We start from the raw sequence: 24,920 nt of genomic DNA, 5'->3' as shown, positions 1-24,920 counted from the left end.
TGGGGAAATGTGCAGTTTCGTGATTTAATTTAGTTGAAAAGACCAACCTGAAGTGCACGCMGGCCCCCGTGTCTGCTCGCTGTGCCTTCCCTCGGGGCTGGCATCGTCGGGGAGCTGCCGAGGGGTGCTTCCCATGGGATCACCTACCCCAGAACATCCCCTCCTTTCAGCTCCAAACCCAACGGGAACAGAAATGAAAGCAAATTTGGGTGTCCCGTGAGCAGGCTCCGGAGAACTGCGAAACCTTCCTGTCCTCACCCGCTCTGGGATTCCCCCATCGCTAACACCTAACGGTATTGACTGGGGATTCTCCTCAGATTTCCATCGCSTTTCTCACTGCAATGAAGGGTCCCGCAGGGTCCCCGCGCCGCCGAGCTGTGAGGGCGGGCACCGCGGAGCCCTGAGGGAGCGGGAGGCGGCGCGGGAAGGCGGTGAGGGGCGGCTTCGCTGCCCGGTTCCCGCCTCCTCCCTCCCCTCAGAGGCACAGCTTCTCCTCCCGCCTCCTCCCTTCCCTCAGCGGGGCGGTTCTCTTTCCGCCTCCTCCCTCCCCTCAGCGGGGCGGTTTCTCCTCACGCCTCCTCCCTCCCCTCAGAGGCGGCTTCTTCTCCCACCGCCTGCCTTCCCTCAGACGGAGTGGTTTCTCCTCCCGCCACCTCCTTTCACTCAGAGAGGCGGCTTCTCCTCCCGCCTTCCCTCAGCAGGGCGGTTCTCCTCCCGCCTCCTCCCTTCCCTCAGCGGGGCGGCTTCTCCTCCCAGCGCCTCCCCTCAGACGGGGCGGCTTTTCCTCCCGCCTCCTCCCTCCCCTCAGACGGGGCAGTTTCTCCTCCCGCCTCCTCCCTCCCCTCCCCCTCAGAGAGGCGGCTTCTCCTCCCGCCTCCTCCCTCCCCTCAGCGGGGCGGTTTCTCCTCCCACCGCCTGTGTTCCCTCACCGGGGGCGGCTGCTGGACCCGGGCACAGGGACTGTGGAACCGCTCCGTACCGGGCTGTGCAGCGGATCCGGGCTCTCCTTACCCGGTAGGTGCCGTCGCGGTGCGGGACCGGCCCGGTGACGGTGACGGTGGGAAGCTGCCTCAGCGCTGCCCGCGGCGGGAGGCGCGGAAAGGGCGTTTTTAATTGAGGAAAATGGTGATCCCTGGGGTGGTCAGAGCCTGCAAAAGGCCGGCGGGCAAGCTTCTGCGCGGGCCCAAAAATAACCCSATCTGTGTTATTAGGCAGCACTGCTGCGCTTACATCTCGAAATAAGCRCTTCGTTCATTTTCGTTTCCCCGATAGTGCGCATAATTTTGATGCATACACTGTTTAAAAATGCCAAGTGCTGTCTGTGACCGTGGAGCAGCTGCTGTGTGCAGCGTGACCACTGCTGAGCCCTGACAGCTTGGGACGGCTCCAGRACGGTTCGTGTTTGGAGAATTTTTCGAATGCCTCAATACGTATAAGGCATGGGATTAATTAACAACTGGGTTACTGAGCAAATGCTTACAATAAAGTCAGCGATAGATAACTGAAGTGTATTTAAAGCYAGTTGAAATGACAGGTCTATAAATGGCAATGAAAGGATATTTTAAAGTTACCTTGGAAGTTCTTTTTCTGCTCTTTTCTACCCCCGTGTTTTGGGTACTGTTAACGCAGTGTTTATTTGCGTGTTTGGCAGAAGGGTGGACTAGCCTCAGAAAGGATATTCCTGTGCTTCAGTGCCTGCATCTCTAAAAGCCATTTGTGTGTTTGAAGCCGTGCAGTTTCCTTGCACAGAGTTTTGTCTCGAATGCTTCTTACTCTGAGCTGGCGCAGATGTACTCATCCATCTGCTTCATGAATTTTGCATTGTTGCTCTCTAACACTCAGACTAACACAATGATTATCCAGCTGTGCTTGCAGGCAAACAGAATGTGATTTGTGCCATGGTGTTGCTGCAGTGGCACACCAGAAGGCACCTATGTTAAAGGCTTCTCATTAGAAGATCTGTCTAAGGTAAGACAAGGTTTTCAAAGGTAGACAGTGAGTTATCTCTGGGGTTTTTAATCTTGTTTTTTATCACAGCTTTTACATAGACTCACTAAACCTGTTTTCTTGCAATATGTAGTGCAGATGAGAATAGACATTTGTTTTGTAGGGGTCAKTTGGGTGTTTGGAGAGCACAGCAGTTCTGTAATGTGCTAGAGGACATTAACATGACTAGTGGGATTGTTTTGGACTATGCTGTGTAGCTTTGTGTCTCTTTTTCATAAAGGTGATAATACTTTTTAAAGTGCACAGTCTGCATAGTGGCTTAGGTTAAATTTTGAATTTGTATTTTAAAAGAATGTTATTCTGAAAGGTGACCTTTTTTTTTAAGAAAAAGCTGCTTGTTACTCTTACAGGTATCCTGTTAAATGGTTTTAACGGATGTGTTATTAAACCAAATGGGATTYAGTATTATACCTGTGAGAGGTGGGTCATGCTTGCTTTAATGCTTCTCTTCAAGAGAAGCTGGAATTTCTGTTACAGGGCAGTTCCTGCTCCCCTGTCCCATCTAAAGAGATGCAGAGAGCTGTGTCTGAGCTGAAACAGTGAGTTAGAAATAACTGGAGATGGTCCAGCTGTTCCTTCTTTTGCTGACTGGAACATTCCTATCACTCAGCTCTTTGGGATGAATTAAGGCAGGTTTAGATSCTGAGGCTGCTGTGGAACCTTGGTCAAGAGTCTCACCAAACCCAGCAGTGCTTTGTAACAACAGATACCTACAAGAAATAAGTGGTGCTTTAACAGCCTTGTGATGTGAATTTTTCCTGCTGTTTATCTGTGTTCACATATTTGCATGTTGTCCTTGCAGCTCACCTGCCTCTCTGGTCACGGGGCTCTTGGCTATGAAAGCAAGAGAAAGAAAAATACTTGAAACAGGCATTGGGAAAACAAAAATTAATAGAGACTAGAGCAGATTTAAGAGCTGTATTTTAAGTTACCTTCATTTTGAATCACATAGTACAAGTTTGATTWAAAAATGGAATAAATTTTCCAAGTGGGTTGGAGTGGGTAGTTAAAATTACAGGTTGTGTGTGCTAATGCAGGCSAGCAGGCTTGGTTCACTGTAGTCTGGCTCTCCTTGTTGCTTAGCCTTAGGAAACCTTCTGTAATGGATATTAAAGATGAAATGATCAAAACACACCAGCAGTAGAAACAGAAATTCCTAGAGAGTACAATTTCTATGCTGTAATGCAAAAGCATAGAAAATAAGCCTTGGGATGAAGATRAGGCCTTATTATCAGGCTTTCTGTCAAGCAAACTGTGAGGTTTAGAGGCCTGTTTGTGTGGTTATTGAGTTCTGTTTTAAAGAGCATGTTATGTGAATATGGTTCTGGGCACATACAMTTCCAAAGTAAACACCACAAGTACTTTACAAGAAATAGGGTTCCAAGAAAAACTGAGAGACTTTTATAAACACCATTAGCTTTAAATAGAAACTGGTTTGTGTGGTGATACTCCGTTTACAATACAAGTCACAGAAATCAAAATGTTTGCAGTCAGTGCTGTACAAACCTGCATTCCTGCTGGTTCCCAAGCTGTCCTGAACCTCATGGATCTGCCAATGTGTGTGTGACAGCAGGAGCRGAAGGGAGTGCAGGACAGCAGCTGTGGGCACTGGAAAAGCTCTGGAGCACACATAYAACCTGCTCTTCCAGCAAAGACCATGCAGGAGCTGTCGGTTCTGGAAACGGACAGTGGCACATTCCTGGCAGGGGAAAGTGTCCTCAGTTGCCATTTTTATTGTGATCCTCTTACCAGTGTGCACTGAGTGCTGGAGAACCTCCACTGCCTGTCATACACACACAGAGCAGGTGTCAAATGATGCTTCAAGGACATGACTGATCCAGGACATACCAGAGCTATGGACAGCCCCATTGCCCATCAGTGTCATACATTATTTGTTCTTTTAATAACAACCCTTTCCCTTTTTTTCCTCTTTCACCCAGCTTCTTTCCCGTTTGCATGTGCATTGGAGTAGTGGGTGTTCCAGTCRTTGTAGGAGTTGAACCAACCTCCTGCAAACATGGCAGACGAGGACCTTATTTTTCGTATGGAAGGGATTGATAATGCCAGAACAACTCCAGCAGACTCTGGGAATTATCTTGATGCTGATAGTGATGATGAAGACAATTATTTTATCTGTCCAATAACTGATGATCCYGTTTCTAACAAGTTCACCAATACCAAAGTAGACAATTATTACAGCAGCATAGCAAAGACTGAGCAGTACAGTTCAAGCTCTTCTCCCAGAAGCTTCAGCTTTAAGGTAAGTATTGCCTCCAGKCTTCATTAAGGTTTTGGTTTTACTTAGTTGGCATGAGACTTCCTCTAACTGCTTCATCTCTTGTAACTAACACTTTTCAACGAAGATCCTCATGTTTTTTTCCAGAGCTGCAGTTAATTCCATTAAGCCARTCGTCTTACACTGCCATGGAATTGCTTACTGCTCCTTTTATTTCAGTGGGAGATCTTCCTCCACACCAGGAGAGCAATTCACTGCCATTAGGATCAAACTGCTTACAGTGCAGCACATTGATTGGGAGACTCAAAAGATAATACACTTGGTGTAAGATAAATTGGGGCCTGTCAGAAGATAATTTACTATGGATTTTGCAAATCTGTAGTATTTTTAGTTAGACAAATCATAAATTATAAAATTGTAAGGGTAAATTTTTATGTAATAATTCCTTCTTACAGAGCTGTTGACATGTTGACTTTCATGCTTGGGCATGAAGTGTCACAGTGGCAGTAGTTTCTGACGGTGTACATGAATAGTATCTGACCTTTTTGGGTTGAACAGCAGTTGCAGCATTGCAGGGAGGTCAGAGGGGCYGTAGCTGGTGCTTCCTTGGCAGTGTGTCCTTTTTCACTCAGCTCCCTTCACACTGAGCAGCCCAGGCAATGGAGTCTCAAGTGACATCCACTCTGTAGTTTAGCTATTCTAAATAAACACAGTTTGTGTTTAACTGGCATGTCTCTTAGATTTTGTCTAGAGTAGGATTTAATGTGTTTTATTAACACATTTCTGATTATAAATATTAACATTTATTTAATAAATAGCCTAAAATCTCGGTTATGTCTAATGCATGCTTTGTTTGGAAAAGCAAAGAATTTTTTTCCGGCAGATAACTTACTGAATAACACATGGAAAGTGAAGGTGGCTAATCAGCAGAAAGATTTTTACCAAAGCTAATTAAAAGAAACATTAAAAGGTACATATTCCTAAGGAAGGTGAGGAGCAAAAGCTTAGTACAGARATGGGACACATGTTGGTGTATGCTATACTAAGCAAGTTAAGACCYGATTGAGAGCTTAGTCTTCATTTGTGTGTACATTTTAACATGTACTAAACGCTTGCCTCTGGGTTTGCACTGCAATTTCTGAGTCATATGGTCTGAGATAAAACTGATAAGGACTTCAGAAACTGCAATTATTTCCTCCTTCCTAAGGTGTCATTTTGCTTCCGCAGAATGTTTGTGCCCATGTTTTGGTCTCCACAATGTCTAGTTTGGAACTGTAGCTCTGATCAGATACATTTGATCAGATAAATTGCTTTGTGTTGAGATGTGGAGCAGGCAGGTCTCCATCTCCTGGTTAAACTGCAGGAAYGGTGACTTCCAACACAATGCAGCAGACAGCCCGAACTGATGACATCTTAAACCCCACAGCCTGGCCTRTGAGTCTGCCTGTGACACCTCAAAGCTATAGAAAGGCAGTGTGGGTCCTTGATAATGGAAGGCASAGCCAGATAGAAAAGTTGCTGTTTATTCTCTGCTTTTAAACAAGACTCTGCAATGTTTAATTAGCAATTTACCTCAACTGGTTTGTTCACARGTGTTCTAAGAATGAACTTAAATTGGGAATATAAATTGAAGAGTGGCTTTTAACTGGATTTTTTTTTTTAACTAACAAAGAGAACCAAGGCTCTTTGACAATCATTTGTCTTATCACATGTATTTTCCTACTTTCATGTCTCTCATGGATCCTTTAGAATGACACACAGCATCGTTCTAAGCATGGCTCTGTGGTTGACCATGGTCGGGTAGGTTAAAAAGAAAATGTCAACACCATTATTTAATAAATGCACTATGATTTTTTTGGTTTGTTTTTTTTATTTTTTTTTCTTTCATGGACTTTTTTGTTCATTGTTTTATATTTTGGGAGAACTGATTGCCTCAGCCCATAAWAGTAATCAAATCAAAACTAGTAAAGCTACCTGTTAAATGGAATAATACCCATCTTGTTCACTTTACCCTGAAATGTCACTGTATGGCAGCCATCTGCCTTCAGCAGGAGAAAAACTGCACTGTTGGCACCATTTCCATGAAGTCCAACTTCTGTTCAGTTGAAGATTGAACACAGCTTTTGTGCTTTGTACAAAATCATGAGATCAGGTGCAAGTAATTAACTTATTTAAATTATCAGCTAAYGCAAATCACCTTTGGGAGAGGGAATCTACTCAAGACCAATTTGATACAGGTGGTTGGCCAAGCAGTTGTTGTTGCTGTCTCTCCTCATTTCTGTCATAGGTATTTAAGCATGGAAAGGCTCAGGTCCMTCTGAGCTGTCTGTCATTGGATGACCTGAGGCAACTTCATTTTCTTATGAAACACGTAGGAAATCTTTCTCAGCGTATCCTTTAAACTCGTTTTCTTTAATGGAGTATTGCTTTATTTTGTTTATTCTTGTCAGAAAGGGGAGCATTTAAATTGTTTGCAAGGTTTGTGTAGTTAAAGCTGAAATTCAAAATAAATGAGCATTTAAAGCTTAGCTGCTTCAAAAACTTCCTTGATGCCATTGCTGACACAAGTTTTATCATATTTTTTTATAAAAAAGACTGATTTAAATACCTGAGGATAAAAATCAAATCACAGGATTTTAGAAGTTACTGTTTCTGCACATTTGAAATTCAGTCAGAGAGGCAGTAATAATACCTCAGAGCTCAGTACTTCTTTACTGGCAGGGTGCAAAGTGCTTTTTCTCCTGCTCACTTTGCAGAAGGCATTTGGCACATCACAGAGTCATATCTCCAGTTTTCTTGGAAATATACAATGTAAAGAGAGGCAGAACAAAATGTTAAGAGTAAAGCCTCCAAAYTGGCTGGTAGAGAGAGATTGTTTATACTCCAGAAATCTCCTTTGATATTTTACTGTTGACTTGGTGGATWTTGAAATAGCTATTTGTCTGGAATTGTTACAATGATCAATTTTTACAGCAATCTAATTTCTTMATTTTTATACTGAGCACAGTTTGGGACCCTGGGGTTCACAGAACTTTTTACTTTATCTGTATTAGTTGCATTTTTTAATGGACTTTTTTATACTTACTCATATGCATGCAAAACCAGCATGTGCTGTTAGCTATGAGAMGTTAAAAATCAAAACAGAAAAAGTGAATTAATATCATCTATTGCCATTTGCAACATATGTTAGAGATACCTGCAAATTAGGCTTTGTAAATGGTATAGAGTGTTTTCAGTCAGATTCTGTTCTCGGTAACTTTACAGTTGGTGCAAATTGAACTGAAATCTATGCTTTGTATATCTGAGCTGGGTTTCATTACAATTSAAAGTTTAAAAGGTCAGAGTGGTCTTTGGTACCGTTTGGTCCCTGCTTTGAGTAGTGCTTTKGGGGCTTGTGTAGTTGCACATCTTCACAACATTGGGATCCTGATGTGCTCTAGAAAGTGCTGGTTTTGTGAGCTGCTGCTGATTATAAATAACGTGCCAGTCTGTATCTTCTTCAGGAAACCTGGAAACATGCCATTGAGAAAGCCAAGCACATGCCTGATCCCTGGGCAGAATTCCATCTGGAGGACATTGAGACRGAGTACGCCACTCGTTACAGGTCTGTGGGTCTTCCTGCTTTAGAACTGCTGGTTTGTGCAAGGGCTGTGTTTGTGTAGTGCACAATATCTGTTGTTACCTGGCTGAAGAACTTTCCTGATGCTCAAGGTCTTAATTCAGTCTCCCAGGGATATGTAAGTACTGCACATCATCAAAAAATAAAGCTTTCAGCGAACCATTGTCACACTTTCTCTCCCACCTAAGCAATATCTAGGACTTTCACTGTGTAGACAGGAAACAAGGCTGAAAAATATTTTCTAGTTGATTTATTAATGCTGTAAACTTAATCTAATAAGGAAATGAATCCCACTAAAAGGGCAGCATACTTAGTTTAAATAGTTGACCAAAAAAAGTGGCATAGCCTTTCATGCCTTTCCCCAAATAGCAGTTTCAGTGTTGCTTGTCCATGCAGTAACTTTGCATGTGGCTGGAATGAAATCCTTATAAAACCCAGCAGCGTGGTGTACGTGCTAAAAGGGAGTTTGGCCCTTAAACTGGTTTCAGTGCTTTAACATGAGCTTTGCCAAAATATACGCTTTGCTGACACAGGTTTCTGGGAGGAAGGGTTAGGGGTCAGAGGTCAGTTAATTACCACTTACCATCAGTGTTTGGGGAGGCCTCCCTTCCAATCACATACCAGTCATGCAGTGCTGCTCCTCCCCAGAGACTGCATCTGTCCCTGCTCAGCCACACAGTCCTGAAATAGTTTGCATATTTTAAAATACAAATAAGTGATAATGTGGTTTAGGGTTATTAGTCACCATGTTAAAAAGAGATGCCTCTGATACTCCTATTTGCACTGCTTTTACCTGCTGCAAACTGGGGTGATACATAAGGGAGAATACRGGGTGTCTGCATGCATGAAGGACTCTGTGCAGGTTGGGAGAACCAGGCTAGAAACAATCATGTGTTGATGACTCAGCTGCTGTGGTTCTCAATTTGGCTTTCACTGTGTTGGGAGGTAAAGGGGTGGGGAGAAGTCACAGTTGTACTCTTTGTATTGTCCCAGGGCTGTGCAGGGACTTGCTCCTCAGTCAGTGCAGTGTTGGGCAGTTCTTGGCCCCACTGCTTCTTGCAACTGGTGTTGCTCACATCCTCCACAGTCCCCAGGCAAACACCCAGCCAGAACCAGGCTTGTGCAAGCTCGGGGGTGGGGGAGAGAGCCTGTCCAGTGTGTAGAGCTTAGTGAGGCCCTTTCTGCCCCCAGTGTGCTGCCCAGGCATCACACAGGAGGTTTCACTTCCAAGCAGGTAAAGCCTGATTTGCAATGTTGCAGAAGTTCAGCTCTGCTTTGGAATCTGCTCCTTGGCAGGAGGGTGCAGTGTCTCTTCAAAGAGCTAAACATGTTTCTGCTTTCCTGCCCAAAGTGAGGAGGGCCAGAGTGTGGTGGGAAGACTAGAAGCTGTTGTGTGGGAGTGGCTGCAGCACTTTCCAGAGTCAGTTACAGATAAGGAAGGATAGGTGCTGGGAACGGGAGGATTTGGGTTGCCTTTGCATTTTTCTGAGATACATGTCCTGATTTTGCAGGTACAATGCCGTTACTGGGGAGTGGGTTGAAGATGAAGTCCTTATCAAGATGGCCTCACAAGTAAGATCACACTGTCCTTTATGTTTACTAGCAGCAAGTTTGTAATTTTTTTACYGTTCCTGAACAGTGGCAGCAGGATATTTTGCTCCTGGAAGTTATGAAGTCTCAATGTAATTCTTTTCTCCTGTCGCTTTTTCTTTGTATCCTCCAGAATAGAGTAGAAAATGGAGTCAGACCTTCCCTGTCAGCAACATGAGGCATTTGTTCCATTCCCAGTGATTTCCCTTCCATTTCACCCCTCCCATTTCCTTCTGGCATCATATCCTTGCCTGGCAATAGTCCTGCTATTTTCTGTGCTCCCRAATAATTTCTGCTCTTAGAATGAAAACTTTCTGTGTGTGAGGGTAGAAGGTGCTGTCAGTTCCCAGTGAAGTGCTGGGGCCGGTTGTGTGCAGGGGTTGCYTTGCTCTGTGCTGCTGGCACAGTATCTGGAGTCTGGGGAGATGATTCTCAGTTTGGCACATCCTGTATGGAGGCCTGAATGCAGAGAGCATGAGCTCTGTGCACACAGAGGTGACTCCCAACTGGGCAGAGAATTTAAACAGCTTATTTAAAAGACATGCCAAGTCTTCTCCATGGGATACTGGGGGGGGAAGCTTATCCAAATATCTGTTCCCCAGGTACATGCTTTCACTGCCTGTGGGTTGTCACTTTGAGGAAATATTTTATAGARCCTGTTTGAAAACTGCTTTCTGCAGGATGTAAAGGGGAAGTCATGGTTGTGTCTCTTATTGGTTAGAAGATGTGATTAACTTAGTGGAAATGGCAATGCTGTATTTTTGTTTTTATCTTTTCCCCAGCCTTTTGGCCGTGGAGCAATGCGAGARTGTTTCAGAACGTGAGTATCTGCCCACTTTATCTTTGTAGGCTTTTTTGCAGTACTTTTTTCTGTGATGACTGGAACTTAAATTGAGTGGGTGGAAATTGGGTAAAGCTTTCTAAAAGGCATGATGAGAGATTTATTCCTGTAAGTGTGACTCCACCTGCACAGGGTGGGTTTCAGCAAGAGGATGTGTTCTGWATGTTCTGCTTCAACCATCTCTTGGAGACAAATTATTCATAGAAGTGTAGAAGTAGCTACTTGTTTTCTGTATTCCTTGTGTGCTAAAGTATCTCAACATTTTATATGAGGCCTGAAAGACAGAAATGTAATGTTTTGAATTGAAGCAAAAGGGAAGAGAAGTAACCCCTTGGTGGCATTGTTTCAGTGTCAGTTCATGCTGGTGGCTCTGTTGGTGCGAAGCCAGATGGATACAGTAAGAGTGAAGCCCAGGAAGTAACAAATCTCAGCCTGCTGACATTGCTTTTAGCTCTTGTTATTTACCAAACTCCCCATTACACAATATTTTGAATAATGCCATAAACAGAAATTTGTTAGCAGTTTTGCCTTAACCTCTTGTACAAAGAAAGCATRACTTGTATTTCAGCTTCCTGCTGCTGGGTTTTCCATATGTGTCAGTGGTGCAGTGATAATTCCCATCTGGAGCTCTCTCTTCTAGGTTTTTGTAACTCTGCAAACCTTTAGTCAAGATAGTGACAGCATTAGCTGCATGTGGCCCAATGAACCAGTCAGAGGGTATTGGTTTTAGGAAAACTTAAGCTGGCGTGTTTTATGCAGAGGAGTGTGTTCCATCAAGARCTGGGAAGGTTTGGTGTCTGGCTAAAATTCTTGCCCCACTTCCATGTTCATTCTTTCCAAGGCCTCTGTTGCAGTGATTCTGTGCCCATCCATGCAGGAGCACAGGCAGCATGAAGTTGCTTTGCCTGTAGAGTGTCCCCTGTATCAAGACCTCAACACCAAGGTGTAGGGAGGGAGAGGAATGGAAGCAGGGTTTGAGTGCTGCTGCCAATTAAAGCACCTGCTTAATGCATTTGTTGGCAGCCAGCAGATCCTCTGTTATCAAAGTTTTCCCATGTTACACGCTACCACCCCCTGCCCCAACCCCCCTGCTTTGGGGGCATTGGTGGATTAAAGAYTGCACATCAACAAAAGGTAAAAGCTGCATCATGAGAAYTGTCAGGTGCAGYTTTCCTTCTGGGAACATGTAGGTTACTGAGCAGTCACCCCTSTGTGTTGAGRAGCAGCAGATTGCTTTTATCCCAGGAGAGGTTCCTCAGTTCATGYTTGAAAGGCCACTCCCTGTTCATTTCTGCAGAAAATAATTGTTGACACTAGAACAGGTTGTTGAGGAGGTGCCARCCCTTCATACTGCAGGTTTGAGGGGAGCAGGGAGGGAAAGGAATTGAGAAAGGGAGAAAGTTCAGAACAGAAGTAGCTGCAGTTTGGGACATCCCAGCCATTGCCATAGGATGTTTCATTTTCCCTTGTCCCCTACCTATGCTTCACCCTTCAGGTAGAATACCTGGTACATGGCTGAGGGTAATGCTCATCTTGGAGCCTGGCTCTGTCCATGCAGGCRAAGAATGGGAAAGAATAAATTAAAATCCTTGAGTTTCCTTTCACCAASAATTGATTTGTCTTTCAGAAAAAAGCTGTCCAACTTCTTACACACTCAGAACTGGAAAGGTGCCTATAATTAYGTTGCCAAGCAATACATAGAGAGTGTGAGCAGGGATGTGTATTTTGAGGATGTTCGACTGCAGATGGAAGCAAAACTCTGGGGAGAGGAGTACAACCGGCACAAGCCACCAAAACAGGTGCATTCAAAGATCTTGCAAAAAATGCAATATTGTTCTTCTTTTGGTTAGTTTTCAGAATAATTTAGAGGGARTTACCTGTTCACATTCCATCACAATTAAAGGCTTAGATTCTTTCACCCTACTGTGTTTTCTGCTAAGTGATAGCTGATTTTGGATGGAGTAAATACAGAAAATGCTTTATATTTCCAGGACTAGGGGCTGTGTGTTTGTGAATGCCTGACTGTTCTCAGCTGTTGACTGAAACCCAGAATGAAATGATGTTTGTATTGCTGTCTTTGATGTGTGCCCAGCTGCTTTAGAGATAACCAGAGATGTCACAGAATTTATTGCCAGCAGCAGTCTCAGCAAGCACTTAACTGTTAGTGCTCCAGGAAGGTAGATGCTTAAATCTTGCACACCCATCCAAACATGGAACTAGCATTGATTTTTGAGAAGAGCTGGCAAAYTGCTGGAAGCCTTAACAATTTTAATGGCCAAAATGAGTGGTTTTGATTTGTAAGATATTTGCATTGTCTCCTATATGAGGGTTAGCTAATAACTACCTGTCTCATAACAGCAAGGTGAGATATACAGTGAAGCACGCAGAGAGAACTGTACAAATCTAGAAATTTCAAATGCCACGTAGGAGAAAATACATAAGTAGAGTGAAAGCTGTGATGGGGTCTCCTTTAGGAATGTGTCTGGGACAGAAGGAGAAGGTGAGGCAGGATACAGAGGTACCTGAACAGTAGATACCCTCAGTTTTTCTCTGAAAAGGCCTTTTTTCAAGTTATGCTGTATGTGACAGTATGCCTTGCTCCCTGGGTGCAGACTCCTTGCAGTGTACTCTCAAGGTACCCAGAAAATAAAATAGAATGCCAGCACTTGCTAAKAATTTTTTCAGAGGGGTTTGTTGCAGAAGTGAAGTGTTTTGAAGTGACTGCTTTTAATTTATGGAATTCCTCCAATAACTCAAGAAGCACAAGACTCTTCCCCCACCCCCTTGTAAAGCAGAAGGRTCTTTGCAATTGTTCAGATTCTTGCATTGGGAAGGTTTTCACTGCTGTAGGATTCACACACACTTTGATCTGAAGACAGTGTTCTGTCAGTCATTGTTTGTCTTCTTTCCCTCCCCAGGTGGATATTGTGCAGACCTGTATTATCGAAATGAAGAACAGACCTGGAAAGCCTCTCTTCCATCTGGAGCACTACATTGAGGGCAAATACATCAAATACAACTCAAATTCTGGATTTGTGCGAGACGACAACATTCGTCTAACTCCGCAAGTGAGGCTTTGTTTAATGCTGTCATGGAGTCAGCTGCAGGGAATTTGTTGGCTCTCTCCACAGGTCTTGCATTACTGCCAAGAAAGGAAACTGCAGGCTCTGCAGTGCAATGCCAGATTAATTTTTCTGTTTGCAGTTTGTCTGTCCCTTACTTGGGGCCTGCTCTTTCAAGCATGAAATGATTCTTTATTGCATTTCAGTTGATTACTTTGAGTTGAACAGGGTTAATTCTCTTTGGAWCTCCTAAGCCCTTTGACTCTAATTATAACTGCAGGCATCAAAATATTTCAAACTTTCTTCAAATGGAGGCAGTGAGAGAGATCTCTCATATACTATACTATGTACTGAAGTCTTTTGGTGCCTCACGTAATACACAAAAGGAGGTGGCAGGTATCCAACTCATGCAAGTAACAAATCTAATCCACTTGCATATAAAAAGGTGGATTTTTTTTAGCTGCAGCCTCTGAATAGCTGAATSTGAGATTGCCTATAGAAATACAAGTACAGATTTCAAGTGAGTCTTGGATCTTGTAGGATAGATTTACAATACTATTGAAAAATGCAAAGTGGTCARTGTAGCAAATGAGTGTTTTACTGGGCTTTGAGAGTTTTGTTATTTACAGTTTTCTTCCACTATTTTTAAGGTATTTGTCATTATGCTTAACGTATGCAGAGAGTTTATGTTCTGGGCTGTCTGTYGTGCACTGAATCAGTGCTGTGCTTTCACAGGTTGGGAACAAAATGTTCCATGGTATTTGCTTCTGTTAAAATGTTTGTCTATCACCACCAGTCACCTCCTCCAGGCCTGGCAGCACTTTTTTGGAGGCCTTCCCAGAAGATGCCTAATATCTCAGTTTTATGCTGAAGGGAAAGGCTTTTTATACCTGATTCTTRAAATGTGTTTTTTGGAGAGCGCAAAATGTACATTTAATTATCTGACACACAAAGGTAGACACAGGGCAGTTGTTCAGGGGGACCTGTCTGAAGGGAAGAAGAACTTGTGAGAATGCTCACATTTATTTGTTGGTGGTTTTTTTCCAAAATGTGGCAGAGCTAATGCYTGTTGGCAAAAGGAAGCAGTGTCCCAGAGATGCAGAGCTTGCAGATTCACAGGCACAGCCAGAATGTTTATACAGRAGTTATTCTGCACTGGCTTCAGAGCACACTGTTGTTTCCTCTGCCAGCCAGCTCCTCACTACCTAAGGTGAAGACTGTAGTGAAAACCAAAAGTTCTAATACACAAATGAGGAGTTAAGCAATCTCCTCCCTCCTGTCTGTGCCCACTGCTGCTTTTYACCCTGCCCCTTTTAGCCTATTTGTGAGTTGGAGCAGTTTGGAGAGACCGGATACTACATGCTTTTAATCTCTTGCTGCTTTCATCATGGTGTTTTTATCAGTTATGTTTCACTGATAGGGTTATCAAACTTCTTTTCCCATTTATAATAGGTGAATATGTGTTGCTGTTTTCTGTAGTTCAGGGGAGAGTGTTCTCAGACATCTTGTATGGTTCTTTCCAGGCTTTCAGTCACTTCACCTTCGAGCGCTCAGGACACCAACTCATTGTTGTTGATATCCAAGGAGTTGGAGATCTTTACACAGACCCTCAGATCCATACAGAGGGTGGTACAGACTTTGGAGATGGCAACCTAGGTAAAATCAGTGATTCTGTTTCACRTACTAAGGTGTGCTTCTTTTTTCTTCCCAGCTCTCTGCTGAGCAGCCACTGCACGGGTGAGCTGGAACATTTCTGAGGGTCTTGCAAGCAGCTGGGGCAGTCCTGTTGTGAGGAGTCCTGAACAGGGCAGCTGTCATGTAAAGATTTCAAATGAGAGCTGTTCTTGGCTCCTGTCTCCTGGCCTACTCCTAAACAAGTCATGTAATTAAGTAGTTTCTACAATGTGAAAGCAATAATCACAGCCTTTGAGTAAACCATAAAAAAATTTTGACTAAACCCTTTCTTCACCTTTTTTTAATGCCTTAGGTGTTCGAGGTATGGCCTTGTTCTTTCATTCTCATTTCTGCAACAAGATCTGCCAAAGCATGGGACTTGCACCATTTGATCTTTCCTCCAAAGAGAAAGATGCCTTGGATTATAATAARAAATTGCTTGTAAGTGCTTGATGAAAAACTGTAACTAAGCTGTAGCTTTATTTAACAGGGWACCATGTAATACAGTGTATATTTGGGACCAAGTTGATCTTTGAATGTTGRAATAATTTATAAATTTTGGATCTCACAAACCTGATTTRGGGAGAAAAGGAATAGAGACACTCRTTGCAAATTGRTCTCAGTTTCAGCTGATTTTGGTGAGAATGGGATTTGATGGAAGAGTCTGAATGAAATTCAGTCCTAAACAGAACTCACTCTATGACAGTAAAAATGCCAAGACTCAATATTTTGTTGCAGTATCATACTTACCAAAGCAAATACTTTTGTCTACATGAGTATATTTATACCCTGTCTTTGTAGAGGCCTCGTAGTAAGCATTCACACTGATCTATATGGCATGCTTAGAATACACAGAAGGATTATTCACATGACTTTCCTGTTGATTTGCCAAGGAATCTGCTCAGACAATTCTGCGTGGCACGGAGGAGAAGTGCGGCAGCAGCCGGGTGAGGACGGTGTCCGGGAGCCGCCCCCCTCTGCTCTCCCGCCTGTCGGAAAACTCGGGTGATGAAAGCATGAGCGACGTGGCGTTTGACTCCCTGCCCTGCTCTCCCTCCTCTGCAACCCCTCACAGCCACAAGGTGGACGTGCTTAGTGAGTGAGCCTCCTGCATCACCTCGGGGGGGTCCTGAATGCTGGACTTGTCTTACTTGTTTTTGTCTTGCATTGATTTAATCCAGAACACTTGGTTCTAGTGCTCCTCTGAGCAGAAATAACACCAAAAGTACTTTTGTGTAGATAATTAATGCACATATGCTTCTTTGGAAAAACAGCAGTAGAATGAGGATGTGTAGAGCTCTTTCCTCAAGCATGTTATCYTTACAATAACAAGCAAATATTTTTTCTCCTAGATTGGCCTGTGTTCAATGAAGTAGATAACTTGGATCAACTCGACAACAAAAGGGTGAGTGTYTTTCAAACAGAAAATGAGGTTGTAGTTGCCTAATGAAATGTGTCTTAATAGGATTTTTCAAACGTTCAGTAAAAGCACATAAAGGTGCTCTGATTGCTCTTGTTGTTGCAGATCATGTTACCTCTGAGCATTTGCTGTTTCTRATAAAAGAAGAACATTTTATTTTAATATTTTAGTATGCATTACTTTGCTTCCAGAAGTTTATTTCCATCTGGTGTATTTTAACACTTAGAGGGTGTTAAAGGGCATGCCTGTTCCCTGCCTGCATGTTGTGTCTTGGGCACTCATGCCAGCTGCTGTGATATAAAGCTAAAGAATCCCTATGGRTTAGGTCTCTGCAAATACTGGACTGTGCAATGTTGGAGAACCTTGCCTGAGGAGATGCAAGAARCTTGTGATGGCCATTTTCCAGTGCTGGGCCATGTCAGGCTGAGGTCCTTACAAAGTGTAATGCTAATGCTGTTCTGTTCTTGTCTTCTGTAGGATTTTGAAAATGGTGGAGACAGTGGATATCCCAGTGAAAAAAGAAGTGAGACTGAAGATCTGGATCACAGAGAGAGGGTAAGAACCTGACTGCTATAGCAGAGTTGGGCCTGTTCATACTTAAACTGTTTTTGCAGAAGAATTTTATTTTTTATCCTTCCTAATCTAGATCTAATCCTGGTCTAGACTTGAAAACAGAGGAAACAAAGAAATTCCCCCATGTTGCAAAATTTCTTATTCATATTGGGAATTACACTCTGGATTAAAGCCCATGTGTGCCAAGTTCATTATCATTTTGRTATGTTTCTTCATATGCTGTGATAGCACTGAAAGAAAAGGATCCAGTGGAAACAATTTTGGTCATTGTCACTATTAATTCTGCAGAGTAAGAGTAAGAGGGTTAACTGGCACACAACAGTTGCTGCAAATTGAATGATGCAAATCTTTRCATTAACGTAGGGCCATTCAAACAACAACCGGCGGCAGGAGTCTGATGAAGACAGTTTGGGAAGCTCTGCAAGGGTAAATAAAGCAGAACTGTTCACAGAGTGAGCTTGCTGCTCTGCTTGTCCTTTGTTCCACTCATCTGCCACCTAACCACATCACTAAACCAGATTTTATTTTCCCTTCCTTTTCAGCTACAGAAAATGTTTATTAATATCAATTTACCACTCTTATTTCCTTTTGCATTTTGTCTTTTTTCTCGTTAAAGATGTACTGTGAGACAAATTGTCCCCTCTGAACTGATCTCTGGCATAAAATTAGTGATTATGCATGGGTTTCTCACTTTAAAAAAAATTAGAGTTTTGTGTATTTTTTTTCTCCCTAACTAAAGTATATTTCCTTTCTGCATCTTATTTTTGGAGTTGCATCCTATATGTGGTTGTGTGATTTCTTTAGTGAAGAATAATAACCATTTATTCAGCTACTGACATGACTTTTGAAAGCCATATTTTAAAATACAATATTTACTAATAAGTAACAACATTAATGGAGGCTTTGTTTTCTGAATGGTAATCCATGTGGATGGAAATTCAAATTCTGAATAGAAATAATGGTATATTTCGTATTTCAGATCAGTGTGGAGAAATGGAATCTCTACAACCCTTCCAGAGTCCATATCCACAGACCATCCTGTGTAGCCCAAGAAATTCAGAGGCTCAATGCACTAGAACTTGAAAAGAAAATTGGRAAGTCAGTCCTTGGAAAGGTAGGACAGATCTACTGATACTGTTTTATCCAGTAAGAAACATCTTGGTTTTATTACTTAGATAGAGTCGCCCTGCATGCATTTATTTGTGCATGTGAAAATAATACATCCATAGCTTTCTGCCCACGTTGTATAAAGGACATCTGAGTTCAGGAACCTGTGAATTCCATGTGCTTTTGACCTTGCAACATCTGGGCTCCTTTGGGAAGAGCCCTGCTGTTTGTTAGTGTGCCTTTCCAGAGGCATCACACAGAGGAGGTTCAGTGGGATGGATATAGTGATCCTGACCCACATACCTTGCACGTAGGCAAAGTTGAGCTCCTGAAAACTGATGGCATGGACTGGCTCTTTTTACTGCAGACTATTCTGGATAATGCAAATGTAAATTAAGGTTTTAAGGCCTTACCTAAATCCTGGTGTAAATCTTTCTGAGCATCCTGGGAGCCTTAGGTGTTCTCAAACCTTCTGTGTGAGAAGAAACCTATTTTTCACAGAATCATTTAGATTAGAAAAGACCTCTAAGATCATMRAGTCCAACCTCTGACCAATCACCACCTTGTCARCCATAACACTTTGTGCCATGTCCAGTTGYTTCTTGAACACCTCCAGTAACAGTGATTCCACCACTTCCTGGGCAGTCCATTGCAATGTTTAACAACCCTTTCCATAAAGAATTTCGTCCTGGTATCCAACCTGAACCTCCACTGGTGCAGCTTGAGGCGATGTCCTCTAATGCTGTCACAGGGGGAGGATCCTGACCCTTATGTTGCTAGAACCTCCTTTCAGATCATTATAGAGTGATMAGGTTTCYCCTGAGCCTCCTCTTTCTCTAGGACATAAACTATGGGCAGAGRGGWTTTTCAGGATCARTTCCCTACATCATCCTTGTGTCTCTCCTGTGCAATTGCCCAGGTTCACCTGGCCATGGTTCGCTATCACCAAGCCGGGCGTTTCTGTGAGAAGGACAAGGAGTGGGATCAGGAGTCAGCCCTGTTCCACCTGGAGCACGCTGCAGACTGCGGGGAGCTGGAGGCCATYGTTGGCTTGGGGCTCATGTGCTCTCAGCTGCCACATCACATTCTTTCCGAGGTCACTCTGGAGGTATGGAAAATGTCAAAAAGCAAAATTGTGGTAAAAATAACATAACAATAGCAGGAAATGGAGACAACAGTAAAACCATAGTTAGGAGACAAGATTAAAACTGTAGCCTCTTCTGAGAAAATAGATTCCTTTGTAATTAAGTATTTGGACAAAACAGCAAAAAATGCTGCCTCTTTCTGGTTTTGCCAGCAAATTACTGCATGCATTTGGGAAGCTTTTGAAGCCACCTTTGCTGTTCAGCTGCTTTGTTTCTTGTGGCCGTGCAGTTTCTCAGACATGCTAAATGCTTCCTGACTTTGAGAAACTGCATTTAATGGTAGAGGGAGGAAGGGATTGTTTTACTTAAACCCTTCAAAATGCATCTTTCTGTTTCTTTACTAGGACACAAAGGAGAACAGAAATAAAGGATTCAATTACTTGCTGAGAGCAGCAGAAGCTGGAGACCGGCCTTCCATGATTCTGGTAGCRAGAGCATATGATACTGGTGTAAATCTTGGTGCAGACAGGTACTGTGCATGGCTGAGTAAGGTAACTTGGTGCTACACTGAGGCAAGCCTAGGGCAATGATTTTTCTGTTTCTGTATTTTAGCATGTTCTTGTTATTTACATGTGTTTTCTGTTTGCATAATAGTGAATCTCTTTAAATTTCACCATTGTCAAATTGTCAATTTAACTTTTAATTGAAGTTCACTGAGCATTCTCAAATGAAAACCACTGATTTTAAAGTATTTATGAAACAAGACTCTGCAACTTCTGTTTTTTTTTTTAAATCAGTTACTTTCATAAATGCAAGTGCCAGACTAAAACCATACAATTGGCAATGAAGCTCAGACTCTGGAGTTCAGCAAAACACTTCAGTCTGATACTTTCTGCTCTGTAATTCCTGCATGAGGTGACCCCAGCCTCATTTTGCTGTAGTGACCTAATGCTGCAGTGTAGTTAGTGAGTCTCCATGAAAACATTTGCTTTCTTGGAGAGCATCAAGGCTCYGAGAAGCCAAGTACAAAATTGGTTGCTGAATCTCCAATACAAAGTACATTTGTTTCCTAAGGGAACCATCTTCAAAAATTGTGTTTGACTTCAGAGCACAGGATTGGAAGGAGGCACTGCACTGGTACAACGCYGCGCTGAACATGACTGACTATGATGAAGGAGGTGAATATGATGGCACTCAGGATGAGCCYCGCTATCTGCTCCTGGCCAGGGAAGCAGAGATGTTAATGATGGGAGGCTTCAACCTGGACAAGRATCCACAGAGATCAGGTGATGCCTCATTTTCTTTCTGTTATCTATAATCTTGGTTTCMTTCACTTCTCCCCAAGCCTGTACCCCAATAAATAGATTCCTTGCTTCGGCTGTTCTAATCCATAGAGAGGGTCAGTACCTTCAGATKTAATGATGCTGGGTGTAACAAGGCTGGTGACAGTGAAAGAAGAGATCTTGGCAGTGACAGGGTAGTGGGTGGTGCCAGGCCTAATCTGTGGCACACTGAGTCACTGCCAGGCAACCTTCACTCCCTCTGAGCTTGCCTCTCTGGGTCACTCCCCTGAGCTGCAGGTTGCTGCTTGYAGTGTGAGTTCCACCCATGACTCCCAGCCCTACACAGCATTCTCTTTGCTGTGCAGTCTACATGCTAGATGTCTGTAATAACTACTGTATCCTGCAGGCTGCTCCTGTTGCAGTCCTTCCAAATGCATTGAGCAGCCATCAGCTGCCCGTTGTAGAATTTCCAGCTTGAGGAGCAGAATCCAGATTCCCAGCCAGTGTAACTCTGACCCTATTAAAACACACCCATACATCCRGCCCTGCTGTTGGACCTCAGTTTCTCCTCTTGTCCTTTATTTGCTCCAGGCTAAAGCCTGTTCTTTCTTTACTCTGTCAACATAACATACTGTTTGCTCTCCAGGTGAGCTTTACACAGAAGCAGCAGAAGCAGCAATGGAAGCYATGAAAGGCAGACTGGCAAATCAGTACTACGAAAAAGCAGAAGAGGCCTGGGCCATGATGGAAGAATGACACTGAATTAAGCAGTTCTTGTATATTATTTTTTATAGACTTGCTGCATTTGCAGCTAAAAAGATGTATTTTTATGTGATGTTACCAGTTTTATTTTTTTCGTATTTTAGTTTTATAATGTTTTTGAGGGTAAAGTCTAAGTGTAGGTAATATGTAGGGTGCATAGCATACTTCTGTTTGTGTTTTAAAGCTGTAATACAGACACACTTGGACCTTTTGTACTTTTTTTAACCGTTAGAACTGAGGGGCCTAGTTTTTTTGACAAAAGAAAATGAGGCCTTATTGTTTAGCTTTTACATGTCTTGTTTTTTATACAGCAAATGATCAGTTGTGTTTACATTTTTCTTCTACTCCTCACATACAAAAAACATTTTCCTAAATCCTCAGCATTTCTTCATCATTTTTGGTGTATCTCACCAAATTTGCACATGAATGTAAATTTTCAGTTTACAGATGCAGCTACTGATGTTCATAAGTAGTCCCATTCTATTTTGCTGACATTGTTGGACACTGTTATTATCAAATGAATTCCAGATAGAATCCTTCATCAGGGGAGGGGTAGGGAAGAGGATTCAGATTGGCAGTGAGGATATTCAGGGTGGGTGTTTTATTCATTACCATAGCATTGCTTATTCTACCATTAGAAAATTGTTCATCTTCCTGATGAGGTGAGGCATCCAGCTACCTCTCTCATTTTCACATTCTGCACCATATGGAAGTTTAGTTGTATAAAATTYTGCTGATCTTGTATTTGTCCAAGGATGTACAGTAGCAAGATTTGTAATACATGGCTAATTTGAAGTTATTTTTACAGCRGCATCTGAAATCTCAGTGAAGCTAGATCATCTCAATTAAAACGAGARCACATTTTCCACCATTTCCAGATGGATGTTTGAAGAGGTTAGGAGATGTTGATTCACCTATTTCTATGTACAGAAAAMAAATTATATGGTTTAAGTGTATTTTAAAATGGCATTTTATCTGCAAATGGTTTCAAATGCCACTTAGAGAAGAATTGCTGGTTAAGAAGGGARAACAGTACTATCCCCAAACACTTGAATTAGTGTCCCCTTTGCCTAATCTTAACCAGTGAGGGGAGGACAGAKAGATGGTGGGGGTTGAGTTAATCATGGTGTAGAGATAAGCTTCTTCCCTATCCAGTCTTTACTCCAAAGCTGCTGTGCCATCTCTGTGGATAGTACAGAAGCTGTTCCTGTTCCTTGGTTATATTTTTGCTGGAGATTTAGCATGGAAGCTTCTGCCTCTTTGGCCTTACAGTCTCCTTAGGGTGTCATTGATGTGCACAAGAGGCAGCCCCTGGGAAGCAATGCAATGCTCTCCACTTCAGCCAGGCTTTTAAAACAGGCTTAAAGCTAAGCAGGCTCTGAGTTGATGCAGGATTGATTAGGATTTCACACATGCATAGCAAAGGAATATTAATTTGTTGTAATTTTCAGGCCCTATCCAAAGTTTTGATGCCTGAAGCCTCTCTGGGATGTGGCCTTTTTTGTGATTTCAGTTCATAGCATTAAGATATCAGCTGTCAATGAAAGGTGAGGCCATTCACCTCTGAAGACAGTGGAATAGTCTGTTTTGTGTAGAGCCTACACAGTGTAGGGACTACATCAAATTCAGACAAAAGGATTTGTTTCCCTCATAAGGTGTTGATGCTGAATCTTTGAGATTTTCCTAGAGATGGAAGCATGTGTGACAACACCACTAACCATGTAGGGAGGAGATTAGAAGTGCTAGTCCAAAATGTGCATGCAGAGGATGTGGGGTGTAATTATTGRCACTTTGTGGTGTAGTTTAATTTGCTAAATTCAGTAGTTGCTGAAGTTGCTGACAGCTCTGTGTAGATCTGGTATGTAAATGTGCACACAACTCAGTGCAGAAATTATGGTGATTAATTCTTTGATTGCAAGAACTACTTTTCAGTGATGAAGACTACCTTCTGTCCTAAGGTGTATCATATGATTTAACCATACAATAAATGGGACTGTCAATAATATGAAAATGGAAATTGTTTACAGAAATATTCACAACTTACTCTGTGACATTCTTTTGAAGGGAAAAATTGTATATTTCAAAGATTTTTGCAATGATATTTCTATATGCTGTATTTTTAATCTATTCACAATGAATAAATAAAAATCTGTATTTTTAAAAAATGTGRAAATAAATCTGAGGCTCAGCCTGCCAGAACTTACCCAGGTTCATTGTTTCCAGAGGTCAGTGGGAATATTGCTTGGGTAAGGACAGTGATGGAAGCCTTTGTTTGTGTGTCATACAAGCAAATACTTCTTGCCTGCATCACTTAGTCCTGCCATTCTGGGTTCATTCTGGCTAGTCAATAAAATTCTTCTTTTTATCACTTTCCTCAGAAGAGTTTTACTCACTGCTTGTGGCTGTTTGCTTTTGTGGTTTTTTTTTCCCTTTATAAATTGCCAAAATACAACGCTGCTATTGCCAGCTCCCAGAAATCCTCTGTATTGTTTTCATTATTCCATTCCTGATTTCATTCCCTTTCAACAGTCAGAAGTAACTAACCAAGAGGAAATTATTAGACCTGTAGCAACAAAATCTGTTCCCCTCCAGAAACCAGAGATTCTACAGAATTCTGTAGAATCACCAAGATGAGAAATGGTGGAATTTGGCACTGCTTTAGCTTTATACCTGTATAGTTTTTAGACATAGCTGCTGTCACTGAGAGATGGAGTGTTTGGCAAGAGTAACAAAGTAAGAAAAGCATTCTTCAGAAACCATGGAGACAGCAAACTCTTACAGCTTAGAAAGTGTAAATAAGAATATTGTCTGTTTCTTAATTACTGCTCTGYGGGACTGATTTGAATCTCATTCTCTTCCCCACAGATATAATTTCACTAAGAGTAGAATGAGTGCTGACAGAACCAGGTGCAGTTAGGACAGGTCAAATCAGGACATCTCATCTGAACTTGGACAGTAAGAATTTCATGTGAACCTCACAGCAGGGCAGTGCTGCCAGGGGTGAGTCAGGGTATTTTCAGGTTTAAGTTCTGGGATGTCTTGCATACACACGCTTGCTTTAAGAAAACATACCAACAGCTGAGGTGCGCTCCCACGCATTTGCAGAAGTGTACTGGCTACTTCTGTGCTGGTCCCCGTGCTGTAAGCWAAAGAACAACCCCCCAGCCATAAACTGCTGACTTTTGACTGTGCAGATTCAGAGAATTCTGGCTTTGCAAGGAAAAGCAAAATTTTAGAACTTTATTAGGGGTTCAGAGGGGGTGCCCGGGTGATGCCACACGTTCCGCGCAGGCGACTGTGCTGCCCCGTGGCATCCACGTGGCAGCGGCCGCGGCCCTGCTCTGCCCGTCCGTCCCTGGGTGCATCGCGCCCTCCGAGTGCGCTGCATGGAAACGGGCTGGAAAGGAGCTCCCCCGTGTTTTRTGTTTCGGGTACAAGTGGTGAACGRGGRGAGCGGGTGCTGRGAACGAARAATAAAAARCCRGACAAGAARGGGCAAACCGGTGTGAATTAAAAGTGCCACCGAGAATTCTGATTCGCAAGGTGGTAGCGTGGCCGAGCGGTCTAAGGCGCTGGATTAAGGCTCCAGTCTCTTCGGGGGCGTGGGTTCGAATCCCACCGCTGCCAGCAGTGTTTTTTTGCGCGGCCGCCCGCCATCGCC

General features: G+C 42.8%; 2 protein-coding genes and 1 non-coding gene across 5 annotated transcripts in view; 2 read left to right on the top strand and 1 right to left on the bottom strand.

Moving 5' to 3' along the window:
- The window catches only part of CDR2 (cerebellar degeneration related protein 2), a 98,877-nt gene that overhangs the window by 35,460 nt on the left and 38,497 nt on the right, over positions 1–24,920 (bottom strand). The gene's annotated exons all lie outside the window — the stretch shown is intronic.
- EEF2K (eukaryotic elongation factor 2 kinase) lies at positions 892–23,632 on the top strand. 3 transcript variants are annotated; one of them, XM_057380790.1, is made up of 19 exons: positions 892–1,014; positions 3,948–4,267; positions 5,993–6,043; positions 7,747–7,847; positions 9,374–9,434; positions 10,235–10,272; positions 11,921–12,092; positions 13,212–13,361; positions 14,879–15,011; positions 15,343–15,470; positions 15,923–16,124; positions 16,382–16,434; positions 16,927–17,004; positions 17,386–17,448; positions 18,002–18,136; positions 19,049–19,237; positions 19,619–19,743; positions 20,322–20,500; positions 21,144–23,632. In XM_057380790.1, exons 2-19 carry the CDS (start codon positions 4,025–4,027, stop codon positions 21,251–21,253), a joined length of 2,211 nt encoding a protein of 736 aa, XP_057236773.1. In that variant the 5' UTR covers positions 892–1,014; positions 3,948–4,024; the 3' UTR covers positions 21,254–23,632. The 3 variants fall into 3 exon arrangements, with proteins under 3 accessions (XP_057236773.1, XP_057236774.1, XP_057236775.1); XM_057380791.1 differs by lacking the exon at positions 5,993–6,043; XM_057380792.1 differs by lacking the exon at positions 17,386–17,448.
- Positions 24,805–24,886, top strand: TRNAL-AAG (transfer RNA leucine (anticodon AAG)). The gene has a single exon. It is a non-coding gene; the product is annotated as a tRNA-Leu (tRNA).

This window comes from Malurus melanocephalus, unplaced genomic scaffold (assembly GCF_030028575.1).
Source record: "Malurus melanocephalus ecotype Western Australia unplaced genomic scaffold, MMel_1.1 scaffold_471, whole genome shotgun sequence".
NCBI classification, from domain to species: domain Eukaryota; kingdom Metazoa; phylum Chordata; class Aves; order Passeriformes; family Maluridae; genus Malurus; species Malurus melanocephalus.
Note: the sequence above shows the minus strand (reverse complement) of the source record. Positions and strands in the feature narration are given on the sequence as shown.